The 26976-nt window shown below is 51.7% G+C and overlaps 1 protein-coding gene across 2 annotated transcripts in view; it reads left to right on the top strand.

Moving 5' to 3' along the window:
* Glis1 (GLIS family zinc finger 1) overlaps positions 1 to 26976 on the top strand; it is a 191803-nt gene that overhangs the window by 118355 nt on the left and 46472 nt on the right. For both annotated transcript variants that reach the window (XM_052716681.1, XM_052716679.1), the window contains exon 4: positions 1727 to 2615. In XM_052716681.1, coding sequence (XP_052572641.1) covers positions 1727 to 2615 — 889 coding nt within the window. The remainder of the gene's footprint in view (positions 1 to 1726; positions 2616 to 26976) is intronic.

Below are 26976 nucleotides of genomic sequence, written 5' to 3'. Positions count from 1 at the left end.
AAAATTTACAAAGTCCCTACGTTCACATTCACTCCTTCAGTAGAACTTGGTGCTGGCTGTGGCAGGCCCAGTGTCCCCACCCCTGGGGATTGGACATGCATTTGCCCCTCAGCAGAGATGCTCGGAGGAAAAAGAGCTCGATGGACAGTTGCTTGGTGTCTAGGAGGCAGACATTTCCCTCAGGTCTCCATTCAAGGAGAGCTTGCAGTCAGTTCTGCACAGGAGATGGAAACTAGGCTCCTGGTCCAGGCCTGGCACTGGCTTGCTACTGCACGATGGCCCAGGCCCTCAAGCCTCGGGCCCTGTTCCCTCCACTGCCCCTGCAGTAATCCAAGGTGAGAGGCCAAGCTCTGAGCGCCCCGGGCTCTGACTATCTCTTCCCCTCACCCCCATTCTCTCCACCCATTGTCTAGAGCTCTTGGAACCAGACGGGCAGGGGGCTCAGCTCTGGCTGTGAGAGCCACGGGACAGTGGTCTTGCAGAAGCAATAATAGTGGTGCCATGGCCTAACCCTCTCCTTCCCTGACAGCTGACCCTTAAACCTAGCCGTCACCCTCTTGTTCTACATATAGTGGTGTGGTTCTTGACTCACAGACGAGGAAGCAGAAGTCAGACAAGGCTTGCTAGTCAGATTCTGAGCATATGGCCGGACCTTCAGTTCCTGTAGCAAGTGGTAAGACGCCTCTGCCAGTATCACCCTCCAGGTCTCTCGCGTCTTCAGTCTTCTGGTGACAGTCTCGCCCTGATATTTCTGCCTGTGTCTTACCTTGTCACCACCCACAATGGTGGACAGGTCTGTGCAGAAATTCCCTTGCCTCCCTAAACGTGGCCTCCTATAAAGGAGGTTGAAGGGCGCTCTTCCACTGGGGAAACTGTGGACCACACACGGTAAAGACAGCCTCTGTGGCTAGCCCACATCCTGCCATTTTCATGACCAAGAACAGGATTATTAAGTGATTGCTGAGGATAGAGGCCCAAAACTTGCCCAGAGTGAAGCAGTTTGCCCGAGTTTGCCATCTAGAATGGAGCTGACCCCAACCTCAGATCTAGTCTCCCCTCTCCCATGTTTCTCCCCAGAACTACAGCTTCACAGCTGAGCTCACAAGTCTGGGCCACGCTGCTAAGACTCTTGTCCCCTCGCTCTGACTGTGCCTCAGGCTCCCACCCAGTCACACTGACTGTGTGTGACTAGGTAGACAAGCTAGGTAGGGCTAGATGTCGTTAAATGAAGGAGATTGCAAAAACTGAAATGTTAAGGGGCGTGTAAGTGGAATTTAAACCCTGCTGGACCCGAAGACTCCTCAAAATGCTCACCATAGCCTTTTGCCCACAATAACTCACTTGAAGGTCACGGGGGAGGGTCAGGGCTGACTCCAGGGAAGCTAGGAGGCAAGCAAGATGGGATCAGAAGCGGTGAATGGGCCAGCTTCTGGCCAGGGGCTGTATCCTGGTGCGCTCGTTCATCCCGGGTTAGCCTTCTTGCCTCTTCTGCCTCGCCCATCTCCCTCTAGGCTGCCTCTTCCTCCTCTTGCTTCTCTACTTCCCACCTCTTCCCTGCCCTTGGCACAGCCAGTTCTGGCCTTTCACACTCGGTCTCTTAACCTCCACTTCTTCCTTGGACCCCTCCAGGTCTCTGTCCTCTACTTCCCACCAGCCCTGCCTGACCCTGACCCTCACCACTGGAGAGTGCCTACCTTTCATAATCACTCTGGCCACTGTCTTCCAGGTCACCCAGACCTCAGGCTACATATGTGAATGGCAGCCTCCCAGCAGCTCAACACATCAAGCAGGAAGCCCTACCTGACTACCAGGCCATGGCCAGCGCCCACACACCCCTGCCCACCCACTGCCGGGCCCCGTCTTCCACAAGCCTGCAGTCAGAGCTGGACTTCCCAGGCCGAGGCCTCACTAACCCTGCACCTTCCTGCTACCTTCTGGGCAGTGAACCTGTCTTAGGCCTGGGTGCCCAGCCTGAGGCCCACCTCCCCGAGGGCAACCTGAAACACTGCTGCCTCCTGGGCCTGCCCCCCACCTCTTCAGCCTCCTCCTCACCCTGTACCTCCTCCGACATCAATCCTGTCATCCACTCTTCCCAGACAGCTCTAGTCAGCTGTGTGAATGGACTCCGAAGCCCACCTTTGCCAGGAGATCTCGGGGGCGCTCCCAAGCGATCACAGCCCGAGCCTGGGCCTGCGTCCAGTGACGGCCACGAGGGTAGCTTGCAGCTCGAAGCGTGCCGGAAGTCAGGCTTCCTGAAGCAGGAGCCCCTGGACGAGTTCTCGGAGCTCTTTGCTCCTCACCAGCAGGGCTTACCACCCCCCTACCCCCTGCCTCAGTTGCCAGCCGGCCCCAGCCTCGGAGGCCTAGGGCTGGGGCTGGCAGGCAGGATGGTGGCCGGGCGGCAGGCATGCCGCTGGGTGGACTGTTGCGCAGCCTATGAGCAGCAGGAGGAGCTGGTGCGGCACATCGAGAAGAGCCACATCGACCAGCGCAAGGGCGAGGACTTCACCTGCTTCTGGGCTGGCTGCGTGCGCCGCTACAAGCCCTTCAACGCCCGCTACAAGCTGCTCATCCACATGAGGGTCCACTCGGGCGAGAAGCCCAACAAGTGTATGGTGAGTCCGGGGCTGCCCGGCCCTCTCAGTGCCCCTACAGGGCTGCACCACCCACTGTACTAGAAAGAGTCCCTTAGGAATAAGAGGGCTCCCACCAAGTCCAGGGCTGTGGGCGTGGCCAGTGAATAAGACCATCTGTGTTCCTATCACTGGGCACCTGGGCAGGACTGGCTTGCCCTTGCCAGGTGTCCTGTCCCCAACACTGAAACATTAGAGAGGTATTTGATGTCATTTAGGACGCCACACAGCCTGGCCAGACTTGTCTTTTCCATGTCACTCGAGGGCGGCAAATGGAGGGTCAAGTGGAGAGTGTGCCCTCCTCCAGCACTGGCTTTTACCCAGTGCACTTCACGGGCCTAGCTCCTGTAGAGAGGTACTGGATCCCTAGGGCAGGCTTGGAGCTGAGGCTGCTCCAAGGGCCAGCGTAAGGCCCTGCACAGTACCAACAGTGCTCTGGCTGGGGCTGAGACAGAGGTTTGGGGAGAAAGAAGCATGCGTGTGCATGAGCGTTCAGGCAGGAACACGGGAGTTGGAAGCAGGCCCCCCTGGCCTCTGGCCCTTCTGGCAGGTCATGTCCATGCTCTGTGCTTGCTGTAGTGGGAAAGCCCTCTGAGGCTAGGACAGGGATCTTGGTCCCTGTACTTACCCCCTGCCCTCCAGAAGCAGCACCCTGGGGCGAAGGGCCGGGACTCAAGGGTGCTGCGCAACACTGACAGCACGGACACCCAGACCATGCATGCCTCCCCTTCCCAGCTGCCCGGCCGTAGTGTTTCCAGTCTGTCGTTTCTTCTGCTGTGCGCTGACACTCTCACATTCCGTCCCTGCTCAGAGCACAGGGTGACATTCGTGGGGTGTCAGGTAGGAAGCACGGGTAACTGTGGTGTAAAGTCAGTCTCTTGGGGCCACACTTGTCCCCAGGGTTCCTCTGCTTGTGACACTGTGAGCTGGACGTAGACTGAGTGTGCTCTCCAGTCTCGAAGGGTAAGGAGTCTGTCAGTTCATAGATCAGCTACAGGTGGGCAGCCTTGAGGAGAGGAGGAGGTAGAGGCTGGGCTTGGGAGCCGTTGTGTGGCACAGAGGTGGGGGGGAGGGCACTGAGCTGGTGCAGAACTTGGAAGTCTTGGAGCAGAGAGTGTGAAGGCAGGGGGGCAGATGACTGAGCAAGTCTCTGAAGATGCCACATCCATGTGGGGTCTTAATGAAAGATGTGCCCCTCCAAGATGGAGAGGATCAACACGTCCGTAGGCCAGGGCGTCTGGGCGGCTGGCAGCAGCCTCTCTTTCCCCAAAACGCTGAGCCACAGTGGTCAGTCACAGCTTCCTCCTGTTGGGAACCCACGGTCTCCCTGTAGACCTAGGAAGTAACCTGAGGTGGCCAGCAGCCTTCTCATACTGGGGCCTTCTATGCAGAATTCCAGCGTCCAGGAGTGCCCTATGACCTAGGCCTTCCCTTGAGCTGCAGTGGGGGGCCCTGGTTGTTCAAAGCAGCCTCATGATCTCTCCTGGTTACGGTTCCCACCTGATTCCTGCCTCTATAGGACACTGGGGACCTAGACTTGGTTCTGTCACAGTCTTTGCTCTGAAGGAGCTCACATTCAGGGATGTGTCCTCAGGCCATCAGGGACCAGGCTGTGACAGTCCAAGATGGAGTTTGAAGAGGCCCAGGGAGAGGAGCCCAGAGGGCTTCCTGGGCGTGGTGTTGATGCCTACTGGGGAATGCATTTAGTCTTTATCAGGGGACTGTGAAACCCAGGGCCTTCACATAGGGAAAAACAAGGGTCGAAGCTCAGATGGGTCTGACCAGCTTCCCACACTCTTGGCTTTACCCCCTCCATGTTAGACGCTTAAAGGTGACAGTTTAGGCAAGCAGCTGCTGAACGCCAACCCCACAGGTGTGTTCTAAGTGGCAACTCCGTGTGATCCTCACCACAGCTCTGTGAATAGAGCGAGCCGTGTTCACGCCCATTTTACAGATGAGAAAACTGAGGCTCAGAGAGATTGCACAGTTGGCTCCAGGTCACACCATTAGTCAAAGAAAATAATAGAAGCAACAAGATAACAGAGGCTGAGAATCAGCGTAGTAGTGATGATGAAAATAGATTGTTCAAAATGGTAACACTAGTAACCGCCGGAGTGGGATTGAACCCACATCCCTGTCGATTGCAGTGCCCTTGTTAATTTAGATGCTTCTCTGGGGCCCTGCCGGGTGCGGCCATCTGCAGTGGGAACCTCAGCGGAGCCCCACCCCAGGCTGCTCCTGCCCATGGCGGGTGAGAGCACCCTTACGCTGGTGGAGTCGGTAACCCGGGAAACGGGCAGACCCCAGCCCACACCCAGGTGAATAACAGCTCCCATCCCTGTAAAATTATTAATTTCTCATGACAGGCCTGTGCTACTATGTCTGTAATAGACAAAGGAATCTTGGACCTGAGGCCTCTGGAGGACAGGAAATAGATGAGACGTTTTGATTGAGGAGTAAATGGCCCCCTAAAATAGCAGTTAATCCTTTTATTGTCTTCCCAGCAGCATTTCCACAGCTTTCATGAGGTAAGCCCCCCTCACCCCATCTAACTGCAGCACCCCCGTGCTGGCAGCTGGTTTAAATTTAGCCTGTGGAGCCTCTGCTTGATCAGGTACCAGGCAGCCTGGGTGTGGAGAGAGGGGAGTCTGCTCCCCACCACTGCCCCTTAGTCCTGAGCCCTGCTGGCCTCCAGGTAACCCCGCCCTCGCCTGGCCCTGCCCTGCCCTGCCTGGCCAGTCCTGCCCTGTTCAGTAAGAAGCCTGAGGAAGCTTCTAGATCTCCCTGCAATATCCTGTCGTGGTTCGTGTTGTGTCGTTGTCTCGGTCTTATTAAATCCGGGGCTTCATCTGCGTTACCATAACAAGCCTATGTCCAACCCAAATACTGACGCGGCGCCTCGAAGACGTGGACTTTGGAGAGATTAGTGCCCTGCTTTTCTGGGTTGGTTCTACCAGACAGTCAGAATCCTCGTTGTCTGAGCTGCAGAAGCCTGCAGCTGTGAGGCAGAGAGGGAGGTGGCGGCTTCTGGGAACAACCCTGCCCTGCTGGGGGCTCTGTGAATTAACAGCGATGCCCAGAAGGATCCCTTGCTGTGGTGAAGAATTTTAGCAGCACTGTTAGCCTGCATGGAGGCCATGGGCAGAGCGGCAGGGCCCACCCAGAATCCTGCATCCCTGTCTCCCGACTTGACTCTGCCGTTTGCCAGCTCTGCCACCTCAGGCAGGTGACTTACTGCCGTCTCTCAGCTGTGGAATACTCATTTATAAAATGAGGCAACAATTAGTAGTTAACCTCCAGGGTTGTTGTTAACAGGATTAAAAGAGATTATTCTGGAGAGTGCATGGTTCGTCCCCTTCCTCTCCGGCAGGCGCGCGCTCTGCATTGGTGTCTCTGGTGATGGGTGCAGTGGTCCTTTCGGGTTAGGACAGAAGCGCTTGGGGCTTTGTATGGAGGAGAGAAACCAGAGGGCGCCATCAGTGGTGGAGCCTGGTTTTGAGGTTGCTGAGCCCTGCCTGCAGCCTCCACTGCCAGTGAGGTGGGCAGAGCAGCTTCAGGTGCCCTGTGGGGCGGCGTTTTCTAGGGAGCCCTGTTGCATCTTTTCTGGATGCTGCTCTGAGCCAGACAGAATCTGCACAGGCGTCCATCTTTCTGTGCGGGTAAGCAGTTGAAATCCAAACTACTCCCCATCCTGCCCAGCCTTGGCCAGATGTAGCCTTCTGTCTTTCACACCTCTCCTGTCCTGTCAGTCTGGTCCAGGTGCCTTTGAATGGTGGCCTGGGCACAGCTGAGCGTTACTGACAGCCAGAGTGAGCCAAGGACGGCAAACCCAGCCCCCGAGGGCTCCTGGAGGGGCCTCCACATGCCTTGTCTTAGACTCCTCATGGCCTTGCCTCAGCAGTGCCTGCCCCCGAACAGAGCCCCGGTGCTGGGGGAGGGAAGGAAGAAAAGGGGCTTGTATTCTGAGAGCCTCGCTCCTTTGCAAGGACAGTGCCAGGCTCAGCTTAGAACAAAGCTGGGTAAACTACAAGGCCCAGAGAGGCTGGTCAGCTTCCAGGGGTCGCAGGCTGTCAAGGGCAGGGGCCCCTAGAGCTGAGATGGAGGCACCTTTTGACGTCTGATATCCTGTTAACATGGGAGGTCAAGGGGCAGAGGGGAACGGGTACCTACAGAAGCTGGCTGCAGCCAGCCACAAGTCAGCATGCTATTTCCTGGGGAACTGGCTTCGGATGCTCACAGCCAAGCAGCCCTCTCTGCCACTTAGCCCAGCTGCATCCCACCCATTACCTTTGCTCAGCCTCTTCCTGCAGCAGCATTTGCCCAGGCCTGGCAGACAGAATCCCTGAGCATCTGTCCTGCTCCTGGCTCTTGAGCCCAGCCCTGTCAGGTTGAGCATATTCTGAGGCTAACACTCCAACTTACCACACCATCTGAGCCTCATCCCAGGAACTCCTTGGGGCCCTGAAATGTCGGGATGGGCAGGTCTACCCGTCCTTCCCCATATGTGCAGATGGGAACAGGGCAGGCAGAGCCAAAGAGGGTTGTCAGGAGCCTGGTGTCGCGCCGCAGCAAATGCATCAGTGTTAGACTGGTAATCAAACACGGGCAAAGTTTAGGCTAAGAAAGTGACCCTTAGACAAGGAGAGACCCACTCCCTAACATACTCGCCTCTCTGAGCAGAGGTGATTGAGGAAGATACCCTGATGTCAACCTCTGGCCTCCACATGCAACCACACAGGCAAGTCCACACACATGGCAGGGGGAGGGGGGACACCATCCTTGGAGCACCCAGGGCAAAGGGATCCTATCCCACTGTGTCGATAGGAAGGGTATTCTAGGACATAGGGATCAGCATACCCATTGTACAGGTGGGAAGGGCAATGGGAACAGCAGTGTGGAGCAGGTTCACACCCAGGCTGCAACACCAGGAGTAGGATTGAACCTAGATCTCAGCCTGACTCCAGACATGTCCTTAGCCACAACTGCAACCCACCTCTCAGATGCGGAGTCAGGTAAATATCCAGACTTGAAATGTATTCTGCAAGCTTTCAGGGGCCCTTGCCTGGCCAGGTTCTGGGGTCACAGAGGGGAATCAACCCTACCCTGAGCTCAGGAGCCCTCTGCCAGATAGGAGACAGGCCACTAAGTCACCCAGAGAGCCTCTTGGCTGTGACTTGGTGGGTTCTCAGTTCTGTCTGAAAGGACAGCTACGTCACCTGAGAGCAAGCCCCTGGTCAGAGCTCCTAGCCGGGTTTGAAGGCTGCATAACGGAGTGTGCTTTAACATTTCTGTCCTGGAGGACTCTGCAGCAAGAAGTCCAGAGGAGCCACCCTGCTCTGTCAGCTCAGCTCAGCCGCCCTGCTGTGGAAATAGGGCCTGAGTATCGATCGCCTCATTCCAGGGTTGGGAGGTACCTGAGTAGGGAAACAGTTTTGAGCAAAGACAACTTGTGAGCTGGCATCCAGAAGTGCCCATAGTGCCCACCAACCTCTCTGGGGGGCATGTCAGCTGTCACCCAGAGGGTTCCAGGGGTCCTGTGCTGCTCTCCCCCCGCCCAAGGCTCTCTCTCTCCCTGGCCTCTCACAGGGTTTGCATTCTCCCAGTTTAGTCCTGTAGGCTTTGGCTTCTAGTTTTGGTGTCTGCAGTTCCTTTCCTAGCTTGGTAAACTCCTGCTTGTCCTTCCCATCCAGGGCGGCGCTTCCTGCCCACCTCCTTCCCTCAGCCCGCTGTTCTCTCTGGAGCTTGTTGCTGTGGCCAGTTGTCTCGGAGACTGTGTTACTTTCCCTATCGCTGTGACAAAAATAACCTGAGGAGGGGAGTTTCCAGGTCAAAAGGCTCTGCAGTCCATGGCAGGGAAGACTTGGTCGTGGGATTGTGACGCAGCTGTCCTCTGGGTCAGGAAGCAGAGAGGGATGAATGCTGGTTCCCACTTTGCTCACACCTTTTGACTCGGTCTAAGACCCCAGCCCATGTAATGGTGATGCTCATAATCAAGGTGGGCCTTCCCTCCTCATCAACATCCCTAGAGGTGTGTCCCCATGGTGATTCTAAATCCAGTCAGGTTGACAGTGAAGGTTAACCCTCGGAGAGATTATGGCCTGGCCTTGGTGGCAGAGAAGCAAAGTCTACTTGCTAGGTCATGGGCCTTTCTGCCCCAGGGCTGGGCCAACTTGTCTAGAACAGTCCCCTGTGAAGTGATGACCTTGGTGAGACCCCAGTGCTGTCACACCTGCCCCCTTGGCTGGCAGTCGGAGCGTCTCTGCAGGAAACCCTGTACCTGGAAGCTGCTGTCAGCGTGACTGGTACAAGCCTGACCAGAGTCCTCAGCCTGCACTGTCTTACCTGTGATGGGAGGTGACAGGGCTGTCCTGTGGCTTCAGACAGCAGTGACAAATGGTTCTGACTGCCTTGGACAATTTTCCTCCTGAATTGGGGGCGCGGGTCCCCAAAGAAACAGGAAAGGCTGTTGTCCAAAAGATTCTGCTGTGGGCTGGCTTTGTTAGGTCTCTGCGTGCCACCCTACTGCACCTGTTCCTCCTTACCTGGCACCCTACACCTGCCTGCCACCAGCTCCGGCCTCTCCCAACACATTTGAATTCAGAGCTATCCAGAACCCATGTAAAAGGATGCGGCCCTTCTATGATCCCAGCATTCTGGAGGTGGAGACATGGTCCCGGGGCAAACCGTTAGCTAGACCCAGCTGAACGAGCAGGCTCTGTTTAGTGAGAGACCCTGATTCGGTAAATAAAGTGGGGTGTGATGGAGAAAGACACACTCTTCAACCCCTGGCCTCTCCTCTCACACAGATGCACACACATGAGAACACACACACACACACACACACACACACACACACACACACACACACACAAAGCCTGAGCCAGGAGCTAAGCCAGGCTGGGCAATGGCCAGTGCCCATGTTAACCACAGGTTCAGATCTGTACTCTGCCCTTTGGTCAGCTGAGAGCTTACAAATCACACAATCTCTCCAAGCCTGGATGAAGGGAACTGTGTTGTGAGGGTGAAATGGACTGTAAATGTGGAGTGGGTGCTGTGTCCTGGTGCTGTAAGGAGCTGGAACACAGGAGCCCTGGTGCGTCCTGAAACCCTCAAGCCCAGCTGCTCACGTTGGTGAGAGTCCCTGGGAGAAGCAGGCTCAAGGGGACCAGCCAACTGCTGTGAGCTCGTTGCTGCTCTGTGGAATATGAAAAACATTAAGGATAAAAAAAAACACACACAACCTTCTGAGTCGAATTTAAAATAACAAAAGAAAAACAGCTTTTGAATTTAATGTAAACGGAATTGAAATGATTCCCTTGTTGGAATGAGAGAGTCAGATAAAATCAACAGCGACGCTGAGAAAGTGTCCAGACTGCCTTTTCCAAGGGGACGTCATGGAGATGGCAAGCGCCACAGTGAAGCATTAAGTGATCCTGTCTCTGGTGTGTGGCAGATGCCTGGCCAGAGCTGGCAGTGGCCTCACAGGGATGGTACAGGACAGACTTAATCAGGGCACTGCCCTGCCAAGTGGGAGCTGGAGCCTTGGACTGCCCCAGACACAAGATGCTCCAGAGAAGGGATAGCTCCCCTTGCAGAGACCTGGGCTGCTCTGTACCGTGTCCTTCCCTTCCCCAACCTTTCAGCGTGGTGCTACTGACACTCTGGGCCAGGTTTAGCCAGAGCAATGGGGGAAGGGGGTGGGATGGGATGCAGGATGGGCTGGCAGCAGAGACAGAAGTCTTCCCAGTGTATCATGATAGCTGGGCTGTGATGAGCTGATTGGGAACTTCTCGGGTGCAGTCCAACAGGAAAGGTATTACAGAGAGAGGAATGATAATCTTCACCCTTGGTGGGTCTGTAGAAGAAGAAGGAGAAGACTCCTTAAGTCTAGATGGAGTTATACGCATGATGACTGGGAACAGAGTGGAGATTGTAGTTGGGCCTCAGGAGACCTCAGAATCCAGTAAGCAACTTTCACTCTACCCTAAGGGCGGTGGAGAGTCCCAGGAAGGTCCTGAGCAGAAGAGTGGCACGGTCAAGAGTTGACATTGGTGTAGGCACAAGGGAAGAGGTGGCAGCAGGCAGACACCGAGGCCTTTGAAGGGGAACGGTCCTAAGCCAGAGCCCTTCTTCCCAAGATCCTTCAGAGCAGCCTGGCTGGGACTGTGCCCCAGAGGCAGAGCTTGGCTGCCAGCCATCACTGGGCATCCCTGGCTGGGCCCAGTGAGCTCAGCATCTGCACGCAATTGGGCACCAGAGCCCAGTCCCCATTAGAAACGATACCCAGCACATTCACCAGTGGGAAATGGGAGAGACGTTTCCCACCACGTGACCTGGTAAAGTTTGAACAACTTTTCTTTGTTTTCCATCGGCCCCCACAATAAATCTTCTTCCACTGCCAGGACTGGGGCCACAGGGTCTGTGAGTGATTAGGGTACAGCTCCACCTCCTTGCCCTGCATTCCTCCTGCATGGGTAGTCATAGGATGAGCTAATGGATCAGAGGCTATGTGGTCTTGCGAGGGTCTGGGAACTGAGCTGTGGGGAGTTGGCCTCCTCTTGCCCCTCTTAACTAGGGCAGTCTCCCTGATGGACCTGCTGTGTTGGAGACAGAAACCTCAAGGAGCAGGGGCCACTGCCAGGGAATGGAACAGTTGGACCAGAGGGCTCTACAGGACTGTGCATCCAGGGCGAGTCCTGAGATGTCTGTGGACATGAACATAGCTAGCTGAGTGATGATTTTCAGTGGGAACCCCCTACCAGCCCTTGCTCTAGAGAATCCAGAAGGCACCCGAGCCTGGAAGTGACATTTGTACCTTCCCTGGCAGGACTTTGGTGCTTGGGAAATGTGCAGGACATGGGTAGATTCCCTTCACAGTGGGGACACTGAAATCGACAGGGTTACAGCCATGGCCCGGTTTCAGTTCTCCAGCTCCTTCCCCAGCTCTCTGTCCTGTGTCTTCCCGTGATCCATGGTCGCCTTTACACTAGAACTGACCCACCCATCTACGCTTCCCGGCACCTGCTGAGCCTCACGTTTGGCGAACCCATTTGGTCTCCGGTGTCATTTCTGTAGGCTTCATTGTCAGGAAACTCAAGTTTGGCTCTAAGTGGAGAAATGAATCTTCTGTGACCCCTGTACTTTCTTATGCTCTACACCCCCACCCCCTCTGCTCCCAACCATCTCCCCTCAGGCATCCAGAATGAGGGGAGGGATTCATCGAGGCCACGGGTCCCACTGCCTGGGTTTGTTCCTTTGCTATTTGTAGATTTGGGAAATGAAGCCTGTAGAAAGGATTTGGCTCGCTGAACATCAGCTAAGAACTACTAATCAGCACCCATGCCTCCTGCCCCATCATGCCTACTAGGCAGGGCTGTCCTCTGCTGGATGCTTGCTGTGTGCTGAGCCCCATGCTGAGGGCTCAGATGCCTCACTCAAATCCCGAAGAACCGAGGAAGAAGCTTCCAGGATTTGGCATCTCATCTAGTGTTCCTTCCGCCCACCACCCCACCCCAGTAGCCGATCTGAGGGTCCAGGACATCTAGAGATGACCTGAGGAGTTCAAGGAGGGAATGGTCACCTGTGTTCAACAGACTCACCTTCGTCCTGGTAATCCGGTGCTGAAGACACTGCCTGGCTGCCTCCGGGCAGAGGGTTTATGCCTCACCCTAGTGGTGTCCCTTGGAGCAGTGCGGTGACTGGCAGCCATGGGTGTCAGGCCCCGAGGAAGCTGGGTGGGTACAAAGGCCCACACAAGCATGCACAGAAGTGAGCTCGGCGCCTCCTGTGGGCTCCAGCTCTGTCTTCATTAACTTGGAGCTACCTAACTGTTGGATCTCCATATCTCTGTGTATGACCAGAGATTTGATGAGATGAAGTTTATAGCTCCTCTGCCCCTGACTCATCCGTCATGAGACAGCACAGAACAGGGGAATAGAGCCCATTCCCTCCCCACGTCTGCAGACAGACTTCTGTGGCTGGAGCATGTAACTCTACCCTTCAACAGTCTCATTTTTCATTTCTAAAGTAGAAGACATAGACTCCAGCATCCCTTCATCCTCTGGAACTCTCCAGAGGCCCAGAGTTACATCCTCACAGTCCTGGCATGGCCAGCAGGAGGAAGGAGTCAATAAAGGGAGAGGCAGGCGGGGTCCTCCTGGACCCTGACCCTAGTTCTCCTCCAGCCTCTCTGGCCTCCGGGCTACTTCTCAAACATACTGAGCTCATTAGCGCCACATGCTCTCTGCATAGCTGTTCCCTCTCCCAAGTGTCCATACTCCAGTCTGACCTGTGTGCATTCAAACCCGTGCTCCTATGCCACCTCCTCCAGGAGGCCTTCCCTGACCTGTGGGCCACTCTGTGTCAGCTCCTACCATGCAGCTATATGCTCCATGATGTCTAGACTTTTTTGGACTTTGTTTCTTGCTGTATGCTCAATGCTGTCACCAGTCCCTGGCTCAGAGTATGTGAGCTAAACAAATGTCACCAAATGAAGGAGAAGAGCGGTCCAAAGGGGCTGAGGCAAGGTCTTGGGAAGGGCCCGTTAGAAGGCTTATAAGTGGGGTGTTTGCACCGTGTGTGTAGGGGACTCCTCAGACTGAATTGGACCGTCCAGGGAACCCAGCATCTGAAACATTGTAGAATCTGAGCACTTTCCCACCTGGTTCCTCCCTTGCTCCGTCTGCAGTACTGGTCCCGAATTCCTGGACATCAGACACCAAGAAGACACCATCCCCTTTACCAGCTTAGAAACTCATCCTGGTTCCCATGATGCTGCCACAGCTCAGAGAGAAATTTGCAGTCAGGTCCCTACAGAGTAGATGCCCAGTACTCAGTCACTGCTGCAGCTGGTCACCGAGCCACAGAGCCTAGTTTTATGGCCAAGGCTGCAAACGGGGTAAGGGTACAATTTGGCATTAGCTGGCAACACAAAGATTCATGCAGCCCAGGGATGTAGCAGGGGACACGGTGGCACCACCCAGAGCAGCCACTATGAAGAGTGGGAAGGAAGCCAGCTGCACCGGGGGGGGGGGGGGGGGGAGTGTTGTCTCCTGATACCAGAGCCTCCGTCTCTGCTTCTATGGTGAACCATTTGACTTGACAGACATCTACTTTACGGATGAGGAAACCCAGGCTGAGAGCTGGAGTGCAGTCCCCGGCCTCACACTGCTCTGGATACCTGTGTCTGGAGGTTCTCTGCAGAGTGTGAAGTGTCAGGCCCCTGGCCCTTGTGTTTACCCCAGAGAGCTTGGAGGTAGCCCAGTTATTCTTTGCTATCCCTCAAAGACAGTCATGAGAACCAGTGGTGGCTTTGGGGCTGATCCCAGCACTTAACCTGCACACAAGAGGTTTGGCTGAAATAAGAATTTACACCATAAGCCCTGGGCTTCCTCCTTCCTTCTTATCTGCAGGAGGGTGGCCTATTTCACAGAAATGGGAGGAGACATAGAGGTGGAGCTAGGGAAGCAGGGAGTGGGGGTGTCTTTGGACTCAGGCCTGAGAAGAGTGAGGCTCTAGGCTGTGTGCAGGAGCAGACTGTAGGGAACCCCACTCCTGTTAGTAGGAGTTGACATGGCCTAGAATGCAGATAAGCCCTAGACCAGCAGTTCTCAACCTGTGGGTCTTGACTTCTTTGAGGGTTGCATATCAGATATTTATATTACAATTCATAACAGTAGCAAAATTACAGTTATGAAGTAGCAATGAAATAGTTTTATGGCTGGGGGTCACCACAGCCTGAGGAACTGTATTAACGGGTTGCAGCATTAGGAAAGTTGGGAACCACTGCCCTAGACACTTCGCTCCTAGAGAGACCTAAAGCCTGTTCCTTACGGTGGCATTGGCTGACCTACAGTCTTGTTTCTGGCTCAGTTTACCTGTCTGTGCTATGAAATGATAAACCTGGGGTTTATCTGCTGGGGTTTTTATCTGCTCTCCAGAACAGTCTCATCTTGAGACCATTGTTCGCCTTCCCCAAGAGGACTCTCAGCTGGAGTTGCAGGCGTCACACAGCTGCCCGTGGTGAGACCCAGGGCAGGACAGGCTCTTGTCACATGTCTCCTGGGGTCTTCTGATGCTTGTGCTGGGTGCAGAGGTGTGTCTCCAACCAGTTCTGCCCTCACTGTAGGCTGTTCCTCAGTGAAGTGGGCCCTGCTGAGTACTGGGGAAGACAGGTGTGGTCCCCAGAGCAGGGGCTCCCAACTCCAATCGATAGGAACAGAGGAGCCGGCTGCCAGCACTCAACACCTCCGTCGGAAGCCGGCTGCTTGCTCCTGGAAAGCACCGGCCCTTTAATTGTCTCCACATTGAGAACCAGGAGTGTCTATGCTGATGATTAGCTGGTGAAGTCAACCAGGGACCCCCTCCCACAGCCCACAGGGGTGTGGTTTAGCCTTTGGAGAGCTGTCTGAGGTGTTCCCTAGGGTCCAGTTAGACGCATCTGGCAGGACGTTCGCTTCCTCTGGTAAATTCATGATCAGTGGAGAGAGAACTGTTAGCAGCAGACTTGTGCCTCAGGTGGGCTGGGCAGGTGGGACCTGAAAATGTTCATTTCCCATTGGTGAAGTGGGGAAAGTGAGCAGGACCCTCTCAAAAAGAGATTATGACAGCATTAACATAAAGACAAGCAGGTTAGAATCATCTCACTGACTTGCATCCAATCTGTGTCTCCCCAAAAGCCAAGCCAGCGAAGGCGGGGAGAGTGGGGATTGCCACCCTCACTGGCCTCCCATATCCCCCTGCCTTGGTGGAAAAGGGAGGCAGGGAGACACCACAGAGTCCACTGTGGCATTCCGCTCTCTTCTCCTCCAGGTTGTTTTCTTTCTCAGCAGGGAGTTCTTTCTCATCTTCATCATAGTTTTTGCAGGAAAAGATCTATATGCAGTTAAGTTGACATCAGTTAGAGAATGTATGTGGAAACCCTAAGCTTGTATAGTTAACTAGATTGAACCCTACATTTTCTTAAAGGTTTCTGGTAGCCAAAGCAGAGAAGGCAGCTTGTTGACTTGCAGAATTCTTTTCATCTAGGAAAGGAAGAGGACCAGCCAGCTTATGTGTTGGGGCTGGCTTTGACCTGGGTACTGACCCCTTATGAGGTCTTGATGGGAGCTTTGAGCCAGTGGCTAGGGGAAGGCTAAGCCAACAATTTCTGGTTAACCCGCTGCTGCTATGGTTCCCGAAACCTTGCTAATGGTCTTTGAGAAAAACCAAAGGTGTGCGAATGGTGGTGGTGATGATGCTCCTGTCCCAGTCTGTATTATTCTGTCCATACAGCCCACTTTACAGAGGAGAAGGGGGCTTGGAGGAGTGGCCTGGCATCAGGCTTCTGCAGCAAGCAGTCTCTCTGCAGACTCCAAGGCTCAATCTGTTACTTGGGGCTGATAAGCCTGGCCTGGCAAAGGAGGGAGCCACTACCCACTGGGAAGAACCACCTATGGCCACACGATGTTGTAGAATATTATTTTAAGGTGTGTTACTTTTGTTTATGTTGCATTTGTTTAGCTCTGTGAAGCTGTGTTACTGTGCCTGTCTAAAACACCTGACGGTCTAATAAAGAGCTGATCAGCCAATAGTGAGGCAAGAGAAAGGATAGGCAGGGCTGACAGGCAGAGAGAATTAATAGAAGAAAAAATCTTGGAGAAAGGAGAAGAAGAGCCAAAGGAGGAGGAGGAGCCAGCCACCCAGCTACACAGCCAGACAAGGATTAAGAAGGAAAGAAAAGGTATACAGGAATAGAGAAAGAGAAAAGCCCCAAGGCCAAAGACAGATGGGCTAATTTAAAGTTAAGAAAAGCTGGCAAGAAACAAGCCAAGCTAAAGCCAGGCATTCATAAGTAAGAATAAGCCTCCGTGTGTAATTTATTTGGTAGCTGGGTGGCAGGCCCCCCAAAAGAGCAAAGACAATCGACAACCCAAGGCCCATGTATTCATGTGGGGTGTTTTGGCAGCCCTCACGTAGAGAGAAGCAGAGTGTGTAGGCCCTGGACCAACAAGCAGGAAGCCTACATTAGCTCCTCCATCCCAACCATCCCAGGCCTATAGGGTGAGAGTGTGATGCTTTTGTGGTCTTGTGCCATTGGAGTCACTCTGGTAGGGTGCCCCATCTGCCTAGCTTCTCTGATCCAAGCTCTGGGGGAGGCTTAGGTGGTCTTCCCTGTTCACACTTTCATTCTTCACTCCGAGCAGTTTTGGGTGTTGGGTATGGGGCACACTTGTCATTCAAGGATGTGACTGGATCTGAGAGGGAGCAAGGAGAGGCAGTGGAAAGAGTCAGTGGAACTATGTCGCGTAGGGACCAAGAGGAGCCGGGTGAATGAGTTCCTTGGGCAGGTGAATGGATGCCCACACAGCAATCAGGTGGAAGAAGGAAGGGGGTGGGCACAGACTGGAACCCTTGCCCCAGTGCTGGCCCAGGCTGTGTATTTGAGCATGTGGTCCTGTGTGCATGTGCACACGTGTAGTTGGCCACCTGCCCTCAGCAGCAAGCATCCACACAGGCCGAGTTAGGCAGGGATTTGCTCAGAGAGGAGGGACTGCAGTGGGCAAGCAGCTGAGGAGAACCGGAAGGCAGGCCGTGGGACTCACTTTGCTGGGCAAGAATGAGGGCAAGGCCAGAGGGGCCCAGTGAATGGGGAGGGGGCCTGTCCTCAGAGAAGTCTGTATAGGCACGTGCCAGCAACTGCCAGAACATGTGACATGGGTCTTCTAACGAATGCACTAGAAACAGTTCTCTTTTGTGGATGAGAAAAACAGAGGCATGGAGAAGTCACGTCACTTACCCAGGAACACACAGCTGTTGCTAGAGCTCAGAGCTGACTAGGAAAGTGTGTGAATCTGGGAGGGGCTGGGTGGGGTAAGTTAGGGAAAGACACTTTATAGGTCACCCAGGCAGCTGACCCTAGATAGGAGGAGGACCGGGTGGAGAGCAGGCCTTTGCTGAGAGTGGCATGTGAGGTAAGGGTTGAAGGTGGATCTCCAGAAGCTAGTGAGGGGAGTTGAGGGGTTTCTGCAGGTGTGGGAGTGTCTGAGGTGGAGGCTAGGCACATCAGGCTCTCCCATGAGAGCATCATGGAGTCCCAGGTATAGGGAGGGCAATGTGATGCTCACGTTCTGTGCAGAGTGGGTGGTGGGATGCTGCTCTTGCCCACAGGGCTTCCAAGAGCTCCAGCATGCTCCTGCCGAGTATACTTTGCCCGTGTCTCCAGAAGAGACAGCAGGGCCATGGCCAGGACACATTCTGTCCCCCAGGATAGGGAAGGGTCACTGCAGTCCTCCTGTGCCACAGCCCTTGTGCGGCCCCCAGCTCCAAGCTGTGTCCTTGTGCATAGCTATGAGTGTGCTCATTGACCCATCCATGATTCGGATGCATGCATCCCTCACTGGACAGTGGCTCTGTGCCAAGTGCCAGTCACCCCGCAAGGACTCCTGCTTCAGACAGGAAGGCACGCTTCTGACCTGAGCTGGTGTGGCCTGAGTTATACAGCCTCCCCCGGAAGAAGAGAATCAGGAGCTCCCCCCCACCAGTCGAAGCCATCCCAGAGCAGAGACCCCACAAGGGGGAAGCTAGGTGTGCTATGAGGGTATGAAGGGACCCTGAGGGTTGTCTAGGAGAAGCACAAGGAAAGGCTGGGAGGTGAGAGCATGCCTGAAACACTGAGGGCTGGAGAGAGTAGAAGGACTGCAGGGTCTGGGCTGAAGCTGGTGCCCTGCTCTGTTAGCTCGTAGGCAGTTTGCTTCTGAAGTCTTTCCAAGAGCATGGCCAGCATCTGTGCATGCCGTTTCCCAGGGGTTACGAGCCCTTTCCTCATATAGGTGGTACAGGGCTTACCACTGGTGTCTTACCAGCTGGGCCCCAGACAGCTCCGTGCAGGACCAGGCTGACCACTGAGCACCTCAAACGCCTCTTCCTAGGGGTTCTGACCTTGGTGCCTTAGTATTCTTAGGGTGCCTCTGCAGGCCAGTGTTTGCATGCATTTGTGTGCAACGAGGCGCTCAGCTTCAAGGGTGTACGTGCATATGCGTGTACAGGCCTGTGTGTTGGCTTCTGCGGACACATTTGGATGTGTCTCTGAACCAAGATGTCATCTGTGTGCCTGTGAATGTGTTGGTGGGACTGTGTGTGTATGATGAGCATGCTGTCCACATACACATCTCTGTGTCCACACAGCATGTGTCCTGGGACCTGAGCATTGAAAACCTAAGGAAGATACCACCCCCTAGGGCGGTGTGGCCAGAGGGAGGCACCAGGAAGAGCAGGGAGGGGTCGGACAGGGCACCAGTGATGGGAAGGGCTCTCCTGCCACCATTCCTACACCATTCCCAAGGCCTAGATGGAGGAAGCTACTGAGGCTTCAGCTCAGGCCTCATTCCGGTGGTGTTCTGGTCCTCAGGAAGGACCCTAGACTGACAGTGACTAGTTTTGGTCCAGCTTCTTGAGGGAAGTGGCTGTCAGGCCACTGTCACAATTCAACTCAGTGCTCTTGCACAAGGAGGGATGGAGCCCAGATTGAAGTGTCCTGCCTGTGTTCTCCCTCCCACTGTTGGAACCTCATCTCCGGGGACTGGGGACTACTGACTGTCTTCCCTTTCCCTGTGTGAGTAGTGGAGCCAACCTAAGCCTGGAAGAGGCTTGCTTCCATCCTCATTGCCCACCCATAGGTGCTCAGGAGGTGCCCCTGCATCCTGCTTACTCACTGTCACCTTCCCTGGAGAGAGAGCATCGGACACCCACTGCTCAGCAGGTCAGAGGCAGCTGCAGGGCCCGCTCAGGCTTCGAATCCATCAGGCCTGCCAAGATCTGCTGGGGTCGGGGGTGCAGTTGGCCACAGTGCTGACTGACACACGTGCTTTTTGACAAGCAGGCCACAGGGACCTGGGGGCAGGGTGGAAAGGGGAGCTGTGTCTAATGGGAGCACTGTGTCTAATGGGAGGGGTCACCCCAGGGCCCTGCCCTGCCACTGATCATGGGGATCATATGAACAGTAATATAAAAATAGCACATCTGACTCCCCACCGTGTCCTGTTAGAAGTGGCTCCCACAGAGATGCAGGGGTGACACTGTCCGTGTTTACAGGAAGCTCAGGAAGGGAAGACAGAATGGACAAGCTCACACTCTAGGAATTGAAGAGACCAGGACTTGCAGGCTCACTCTTCAGTCTCGGAGCCCTTACTCGAGTTAATTTCTTACCATGTTTGATAGATTCAAAAGAACATCCGTGAAGTCCTGAATCCACATGCCATCTTCTGTTTAGCGTTTTCTGTTAAAAAAAAAAAAAAAGGGCCGGGCGGTGGTGGCGCACGCCTTTAATCCCAGCACTCGGGAGGCAGAGCCAGGCGGATCTCTGTGAGTTCGAGGCCAGCCTGGGCTACCAAGTGAGTTCCAGGAAAGGCGCAAAGCTACACAGAGAAACCCTGTCTTGAAAAACCAAAAAAAAAAAAAGGAAAAGACATGGTTTCTCCACACACATATGCTTAAAAAACCAAGTGTTTAGTTTTGCTTAATTTAAAGATTCATAAAAGCAATATACCGCCTCTGGGCACCACAAGTTTTTCACTGAATACCGTGTTTAAGCCTCTGTGCACATTATCATAGAGCTATAGCTTAGATTGTGGAATTCAATCTTTTGGGATGTTTCCATTTACTATTAGTATAGACTAGGCTGCTATGAAGGGTCTTGTTCATTCCTGAAGCGCTTTCCTCTGTGGTCCAGCAGGTGTGAGGTGGCACCTCACAGTCTTCGTTAATGATCACTGATGAATTGAGCACCTCACCTTGGTTTATAGACTGTTCATGCTTCCTCTTCTATGAAGCCCTGTTTCCCAGCAGCTGTTGGTCGCCGTCTTACTAGTTACAGGGATTCTGGGTATCTTCTGCCAGTTTGTGAGTGACGGTTTTAACTTTTAGCTCTTGTCCTCTTCACTTTAATGAATTATCAGTCTTCCTCTTTTTACTTTTTTTGTGACTATTATAAGAACTCTTTCTCTACCCTGATGCCATAGACGGATCATCCTCACGAAGGATTTATTTTTTAATTTTGCTCCCACTTTTGAGTTTCAAATTCATTGGAATTAGAGTCCATGGTGTGAGGTAGGGATCCAGTTTCCACATGGACATCCAGTCATTGCTCACTGAATTATCCATCCCCCATGTCCTGGTGATTTTCAGTTTCACCCTGGCATGTATTGGGTTTCTCTGAATTTGTAGGTCTGTTTCTAAGGCTTCTGTGGCGTTAGTCAGGTTTTCTGTCCTACACCGCTACCACATCACCTTAATTATTATCACTCACACTCGGCTGTGACGCCTTCTTCACGTGTGTCTTGGCAGGGTTTCAGTCTGAAGCTCGCCTCTCTCCCTTGACTTCTACAGAGAAGTTTTCAATTTCAGTGAATCCTACCTTGTGAACATTTCCTGTATATCCAAACCTAAAGCCTGAAGATTTCCCCTCTGCTGTCTTCTTGGAGTTGTGTTATTCTGTGCCCTACATTTAGACCTAGGATCCAGTTCTAGTTTTTTAAGTTAATTTTTGTGGCAGATGTAAGGTCTGTGTCTGGATTTTTATTCATTTATTTTGTATATGAACATCCAATTGTTTTATTGTCGTTTATTTATTGTTGAAATGGCTGTCTTTTCTCTGTTGTATTGCCTTTGTTCCTTTGTGTGAATTTATTTGTATAAATTTATTTCTGGGCTCTTTATTCTGTTCCACTGATCTATTTGGTATTTTACCAGTTCCAAACTGATTGCTTAATGTAGCATTTAGTGGCGGAGTAAGTGTGGAAGCGCAGTGACGTCAGTCCTCTGGGGTTGTTGTCTTCCTTCAGTATTGTGCGAGCTACTCCGTCTGTGTCTTTACCTCTCCAGATAAACTGTGGAATAAGTTCATTAACAGTCACAGAACAGGGCCAGAGCAGTAGCTCAGTGATAGAACATTCACCAAGCCTGCACAAGGCCTGATTCGGTCTCCATCGTGTGTGTGTGTGTGTGTGTGTGTGTGTGTGTGTGTGTGTTGGGGGCACTTAGTGGTATTTTGATTAGAACTGCATTGAACCTGTTGTTTAAATTGGGAAGAACTGCCATCTTGACAATCATGTTCTTACCCATGAACATGGATGGTTCTCCCTTTACACTTCTTTGATTGCTTTTATTGGAGTTTTGCCCTTTTCCTCCCATAGATCTTATACACAGAGCTGCTCCTTAGCTTGAAGATGGTGTCACATGCTGATAAACTCATATTAAAGTTGAGAAATTAAAAACTGAACCTTCCTAATTTGGAGACTTTTGCTAGATTTATACCTAACTACTTCATTTTTTTTCATTTTTCTTTATTAAGAAATTTTCTACTCACTCCACATGCTATCCACAGACCCCCCTCCTCCCTCCTCCCACCCCCAGCCCTCTTTCCCAAGACACCCCGCATCCACACAACCCCCAAATTGAGGTCTCCCTTGGGGAGTCAGCAGAGCCCAGCACTCTGAGCCTAGGCAGGTCCAAGCCCCTTCCCACTGCACCAAGGCTATGCCTACAGCCAACATCAAATTAAATTAACTACTTCATTTTTAAGAAGTGTTGTTGTGTGCCGGGCGGTGGTGGCTCACGCCTTTAATCCCAGCACTCGGGAGGCAGAGGCAGGCGGATCTCTGTGAGTTCGAGGCCAGCCCGGTCTCCAAAGCGAGTTCCAGGAAAGGCGCAAAACTATACAGAGAAACCCTGTCTCGAAACACCAAAAAAAAAAAAAAAAAAAAAAAAAAAAAGTGCTGTTGTGTTTTAAATTCAGATTCCATTTTTTCATTCCTAGTATATAGGAATATATAACTTTTGTACATTAACCTTATTTCTTACATTACTGTGATTTCTTTATTCTAGCAGTATGATATGTTTTTTTCCTAATGTTTACATACATACACTTTCATGTCACCTGTGAATGGCCTTAATTCTTCCCCAGTCTGCATACCTTTTGTCTCCTTTTCTTGTCACATTATCCAAGACTCCAGTACACTATTAAAAGGGGATGGTCAAGAGCCTCAGTCAGGGCATTCCTTTTTATTTCTTATTTTTCTAAGAATATTAGCATATAGGAACATTGCATTTTATCAGCGCTTCTCTCTAGACTGACTGGGTTAGCATATATGCAGCATATATATATATACATATATATGTATATATGTATATATATATATATATAAAGTCTATACGTATAGTTTACTAATTTTCAAATGTCGATGTTAAATTTACGGATTTTGCTCTTAACCCTAAGAGCGGAGCAGCTCGGTTATCCTGAGTTGTCTTGTCTGGAGTCTCTAGATTCAGGATTCGTGCATCTTCACATGCGAGTGATGTCTGCTTTGTTCTCATTTCTCACATGTTGTGCCTCTGTTTTGATATCAGCGTTTTGCTGGTCTCACAGAATGAGTTGAGGGGTATTTCTTTTTTATTCCTTGAATCATTCATGTAAGATTGGGATGATATGTTCTTTGGACATTTGGTAAAACTTGCCTATAAAACTGTCGGAATTTGATGTTATCTTTGTGGTATTTTAAACTACTGTTCCAATCACTTTTAATTGGCATGGAACCCTTAAGGCCTCTATTTCCTTTGAAGTCATTCCCCGCCTCCAGGAATTCGTGGCCCTAAGTTAGTCACCGTTTTGCTTTCTGTGTTTTTGTTTTGTGATACTGGGTGCTGGACCCAGGGCTTTGCACGTGCTGGACAAGCAGTCTCCCGTTGAGCTGTAGCTCCGGCCCCTTTCTTACTTTCTGCTTTGAAACAGGCTCTCCCTACATTGCCCATGTTGGCCCAGCTTAGCATCCTCCATCTCAGCTTCCTGAGTAGCTAGGAGTACCAGGCATTGCCAGGCTTCCACCAGTGTTCTCTATTTATTTAATGTGTATGGGTGTTTTTACTCCATGGATGTCAGTGTACCATGTGCTTACTTGGCTGGTGTCCAGAAGAAGGACATTGGATCCCTTGGAGCTGGAATTACAGATGGTTGTGAGTCACCATGTAGGTACTGGGAATCGAACCCTGACCCCCCTGGAGGAACAGCCAGTGGTCCTAACCGCTGAGCCCTCTCCCTAGCTCCTGCTCTTATTGTTTAAATCTCTGCTGGATCTATAATTATGTTGCCCTCTTCCTAACACTGTTCTTCTGAGTGCCTTCTCCCTGTTTTTCTTATTCATTTCACAGAGCTTTGTCTCATGTGCTAGTTTTTCAAGAATGAATTCCTGACTTTATTGGTCTCTAGTGTATCTGTTTATACTACATCAACTTCTGCTTTTATCTTTATTGTCTCCTTCCTTTCAATTTTAGTTAATTTTGCAGGCCCTCTTCTAACTTCTAAAGTGAGTCTTGTAGCACATCAATTCCCAGCTGCTTTTTTCCTAGTAGCGTAATCCTGTACAAAGCGACCCCCCCCCACCCCCCACCCCCCCCCACCCCCCCCCACCCCCCCCACCCCCCCCACCCCCCGCTGCTCCTGTCTCTATGCTCTGGCGTCATTGCTCAGCTCCCAGTGAATACTACTGTGCTCATTAGGATGCTTTGAATGGTGCAGGAAGTCTTTCATTTTCCAAACATAGGGACGTCTCCCCCCTTTTTATTGCCTTCTAATTAAATTTCACTGTGATTGAAGAGTGTTATTTACATGATGCGACCCTTAGACCTAATACATGGCAAGTTTTTGTAAATATTCCTTATGTGCTTAGAAGAATGTGCAACTCAGTTTTCATTCAGTAGAAAGTCTTCTTGTGTTGTCCAAATTGGCAACGTTACTCACTTCTTTCTGCTTAACATATTAGAAACCGAGAGAAAAGTGTTCTCACCCTCCAAAGTGGTAACCTCTGTTTCCATCTGTATCACTGGGTTTCATTGCAATGCCATTTGATCTTTTGAAGTGTAAAGCCTTTTACCATTGAAAAATGGATCTAACCCTAGGAACTTTTTGCATTAGCTCTACTGTGTCATATATTAATATGGCTATCCAGCCTTGTGGGTGATATGTACTTGGCATATCTTTGCCTACTCTTTAACTTTACCGTTTTTACATTCTTGGGTGTTTAGGTATAATCAGAAGAATTGGCAGGTAGAAATTATTTCATTTTGTTGTTCTTTAGTCCATCCTCTTTCCACTAGCGTGTAGCCTTTCCAGTTCTGTGATTACCAATGCATTTGGACATGTTTCTCTTTTGATTGGTGGTAGTGGTTGTTATTTAAGAGAAGGGGCCTTAAGGCTGGGCAGGAAGTCAACAGTCCTCCTGCCTCAGACTCTCCAATGCTGAGTTTACAAGAGTGAGCCGCTGTGCCTGGGTCCGTGTTTCTGACAGCTTACATTTTGCTTTCACTTCTGCTGTTTCTGTGCCCCTCTTTTTTTTTTATTTTCTGTTTAATTGATTTATCTTTCTGATTTGGAGCAATTTTTTTTCTTACTACTCTTCCCAGCCTGGTGGCTTGGAAGTTATATATTCAAATTCTTTTGTTAGTGATTAGCTTCGACTTTTCATCAGATGTTCTTGACTTAAGTGAGCAGAAGCTGAGTGAGCACCCCAACTCTGCCTGTAGCTGCACAAGAACCTCAGGGCACTGCCTGGCCCCACAGTCCCTGCACATGCTGGGGCTGCAGTGCTTTGACCCAGCCTTTGCTCCCACGTGTGTGGAGGACCGTGGTTTTACAGTAGAGGCACCAGGCTCTGCCCACGTGACCACCTCTTCCCCACCTTCCTTCCGCAATCAGTTTTTCCTACCTTCCAAGAGTTCCTGGACAGAGGTGCTTTCTCTCGTGCTCATTTGGGAAGCTAACAGTGGAGGATTCCCTTTTCTAGATTGACGGTTCTTTTTCTCAGTACTCTGACTGTGTTACGCCTGGCTTCTGATTGGGTCATGAGTGTGACCTAGGGGGTTGCACTATGCAGCCTTGGTTTTTCCTGGTCCTTGCTCTTAAGTGCTTCGACATTTTAGTCCTCTCCATTTTCTCAAGTCTCAAAGCTCTGGAAGATACTCGGCTGTTGATCTCAGCTTTCCACCCATACTCTCTTCTCTGGAGGCTTAGCGGTGTGCCTTCACCTGGCTCTCAGCCCTCCAGGTGGAATTCTGCTAAATGTCTTCAGTTCCTCCTTCTGGGTCAGTGGTGTCTAAGCTGCTGTTTGCCTAACTTAAGACATGAAGATTTTTGTGTGTATGTGTGTGTGTGTATATGGGTATTTTGCTTGCATGTACTGATAGATGTGCACCACATGCATGTCTGGTAGGATGGATCCCCTGGAACTGGAGTTACAGACAGTTGTGAGCTGCCATGTGGATGCCGGGAATTGAACCCAGGTCCTCTAGAGGAGCAGTCAGTGCTCTTAACCACTGAGCCATCTCTCTAGCCCCATGAAGATATCTTTAATTAACAATTTTATTTCTAATTTCTAAAATTTCTACTTGGTCCTTTTCCAGTACTCTCCTGGTTGGTTTTGATAGCCCCTTGGCATATGGTCATGTTTCAACTGTTATTTGTGGTGGTGGGGGGGGGGGCACATGCATTCATGCTTATGGAAGTCAAAAGTTGAATGATGTGTCTTCCTCAATCACTCCCCACTACCATCACCCCCTTTCTGAGACAGGGTCTCTCAGGGAGCCTGTGGCTCACTGACTCAGCAGACTGGCTGGTCAGCAAGCCTCAGAGGTCCTCTTCTCTGTGCCTCCCCAACACTGATTGCAGTGTGGCCACTGTACCCACTTTTTCCTCTGTGGGTGCCGAGGATTGGTGTCAGGCCCTCATGCTTTTGTGGAAGCACTTTATGGACTGAGTCTTCTCCCCAGTCTCCTCCTCATGTTTTGTGGTTCAGTCCTTTAAACAGTTCCACACACTGAAATCCGTGGTAGGGGATGTCTGACCTTAAGATTCATTTTCCCTCCCGCTTCTCCCATCTGCCTGCCTTCTTGTGTTTACAGTCTTTGATCATGAGATGGTATAGCATGCCTTTGTCTTGTAGAGGGACACAGTTGTCTTCCTTATCCACACGGTGTTGGTTCCAGGACCTCCCACAGATAACAAAATCTGCAGATGCTCAAGTCCCTTATGTGGAATGCTGCAGTGTTTGCCTATAATGTATGCACAACCTCCAGATACTTTAAATCACCCCGAGATTCCTCCGTCATCTAATTTACATCGCACTGTAACCGCCGTGTAAATGGCTGTTTTGCTGTCTACGTGGAGAATAATGACAAGAAAAGGACGGAACATGTTCAGTGCAGATGGAGTTTCGGAGTTTGGGGACACTTTTGATCCTTGGCTGGTTGACTGTACATATGCAGCATTTGAGGGTAGCAGAGGCCAACCGTGGTGTTAAAAGTTTCTGCAAAACACTGA

Source organism: Peromyscus californicus, unplaced genomic scaffold (assembly GCF_007827085.1).
Source record: "Peromyscus californicus insignis strain IS unplaced genomic scaffold, ASM782708v3 Scaffold_5__1_contigs__length_169319896, whole genome shotgun sequence".
NCBI lineage: Eukaryota > Metazoa > Chordata > Mammalia > Rodentia > Cricetidae > Peromyscus > Peromyscus californicus.
This window is presented reverse-complemented; position numbering and strand designations above follow the sequence as displayed.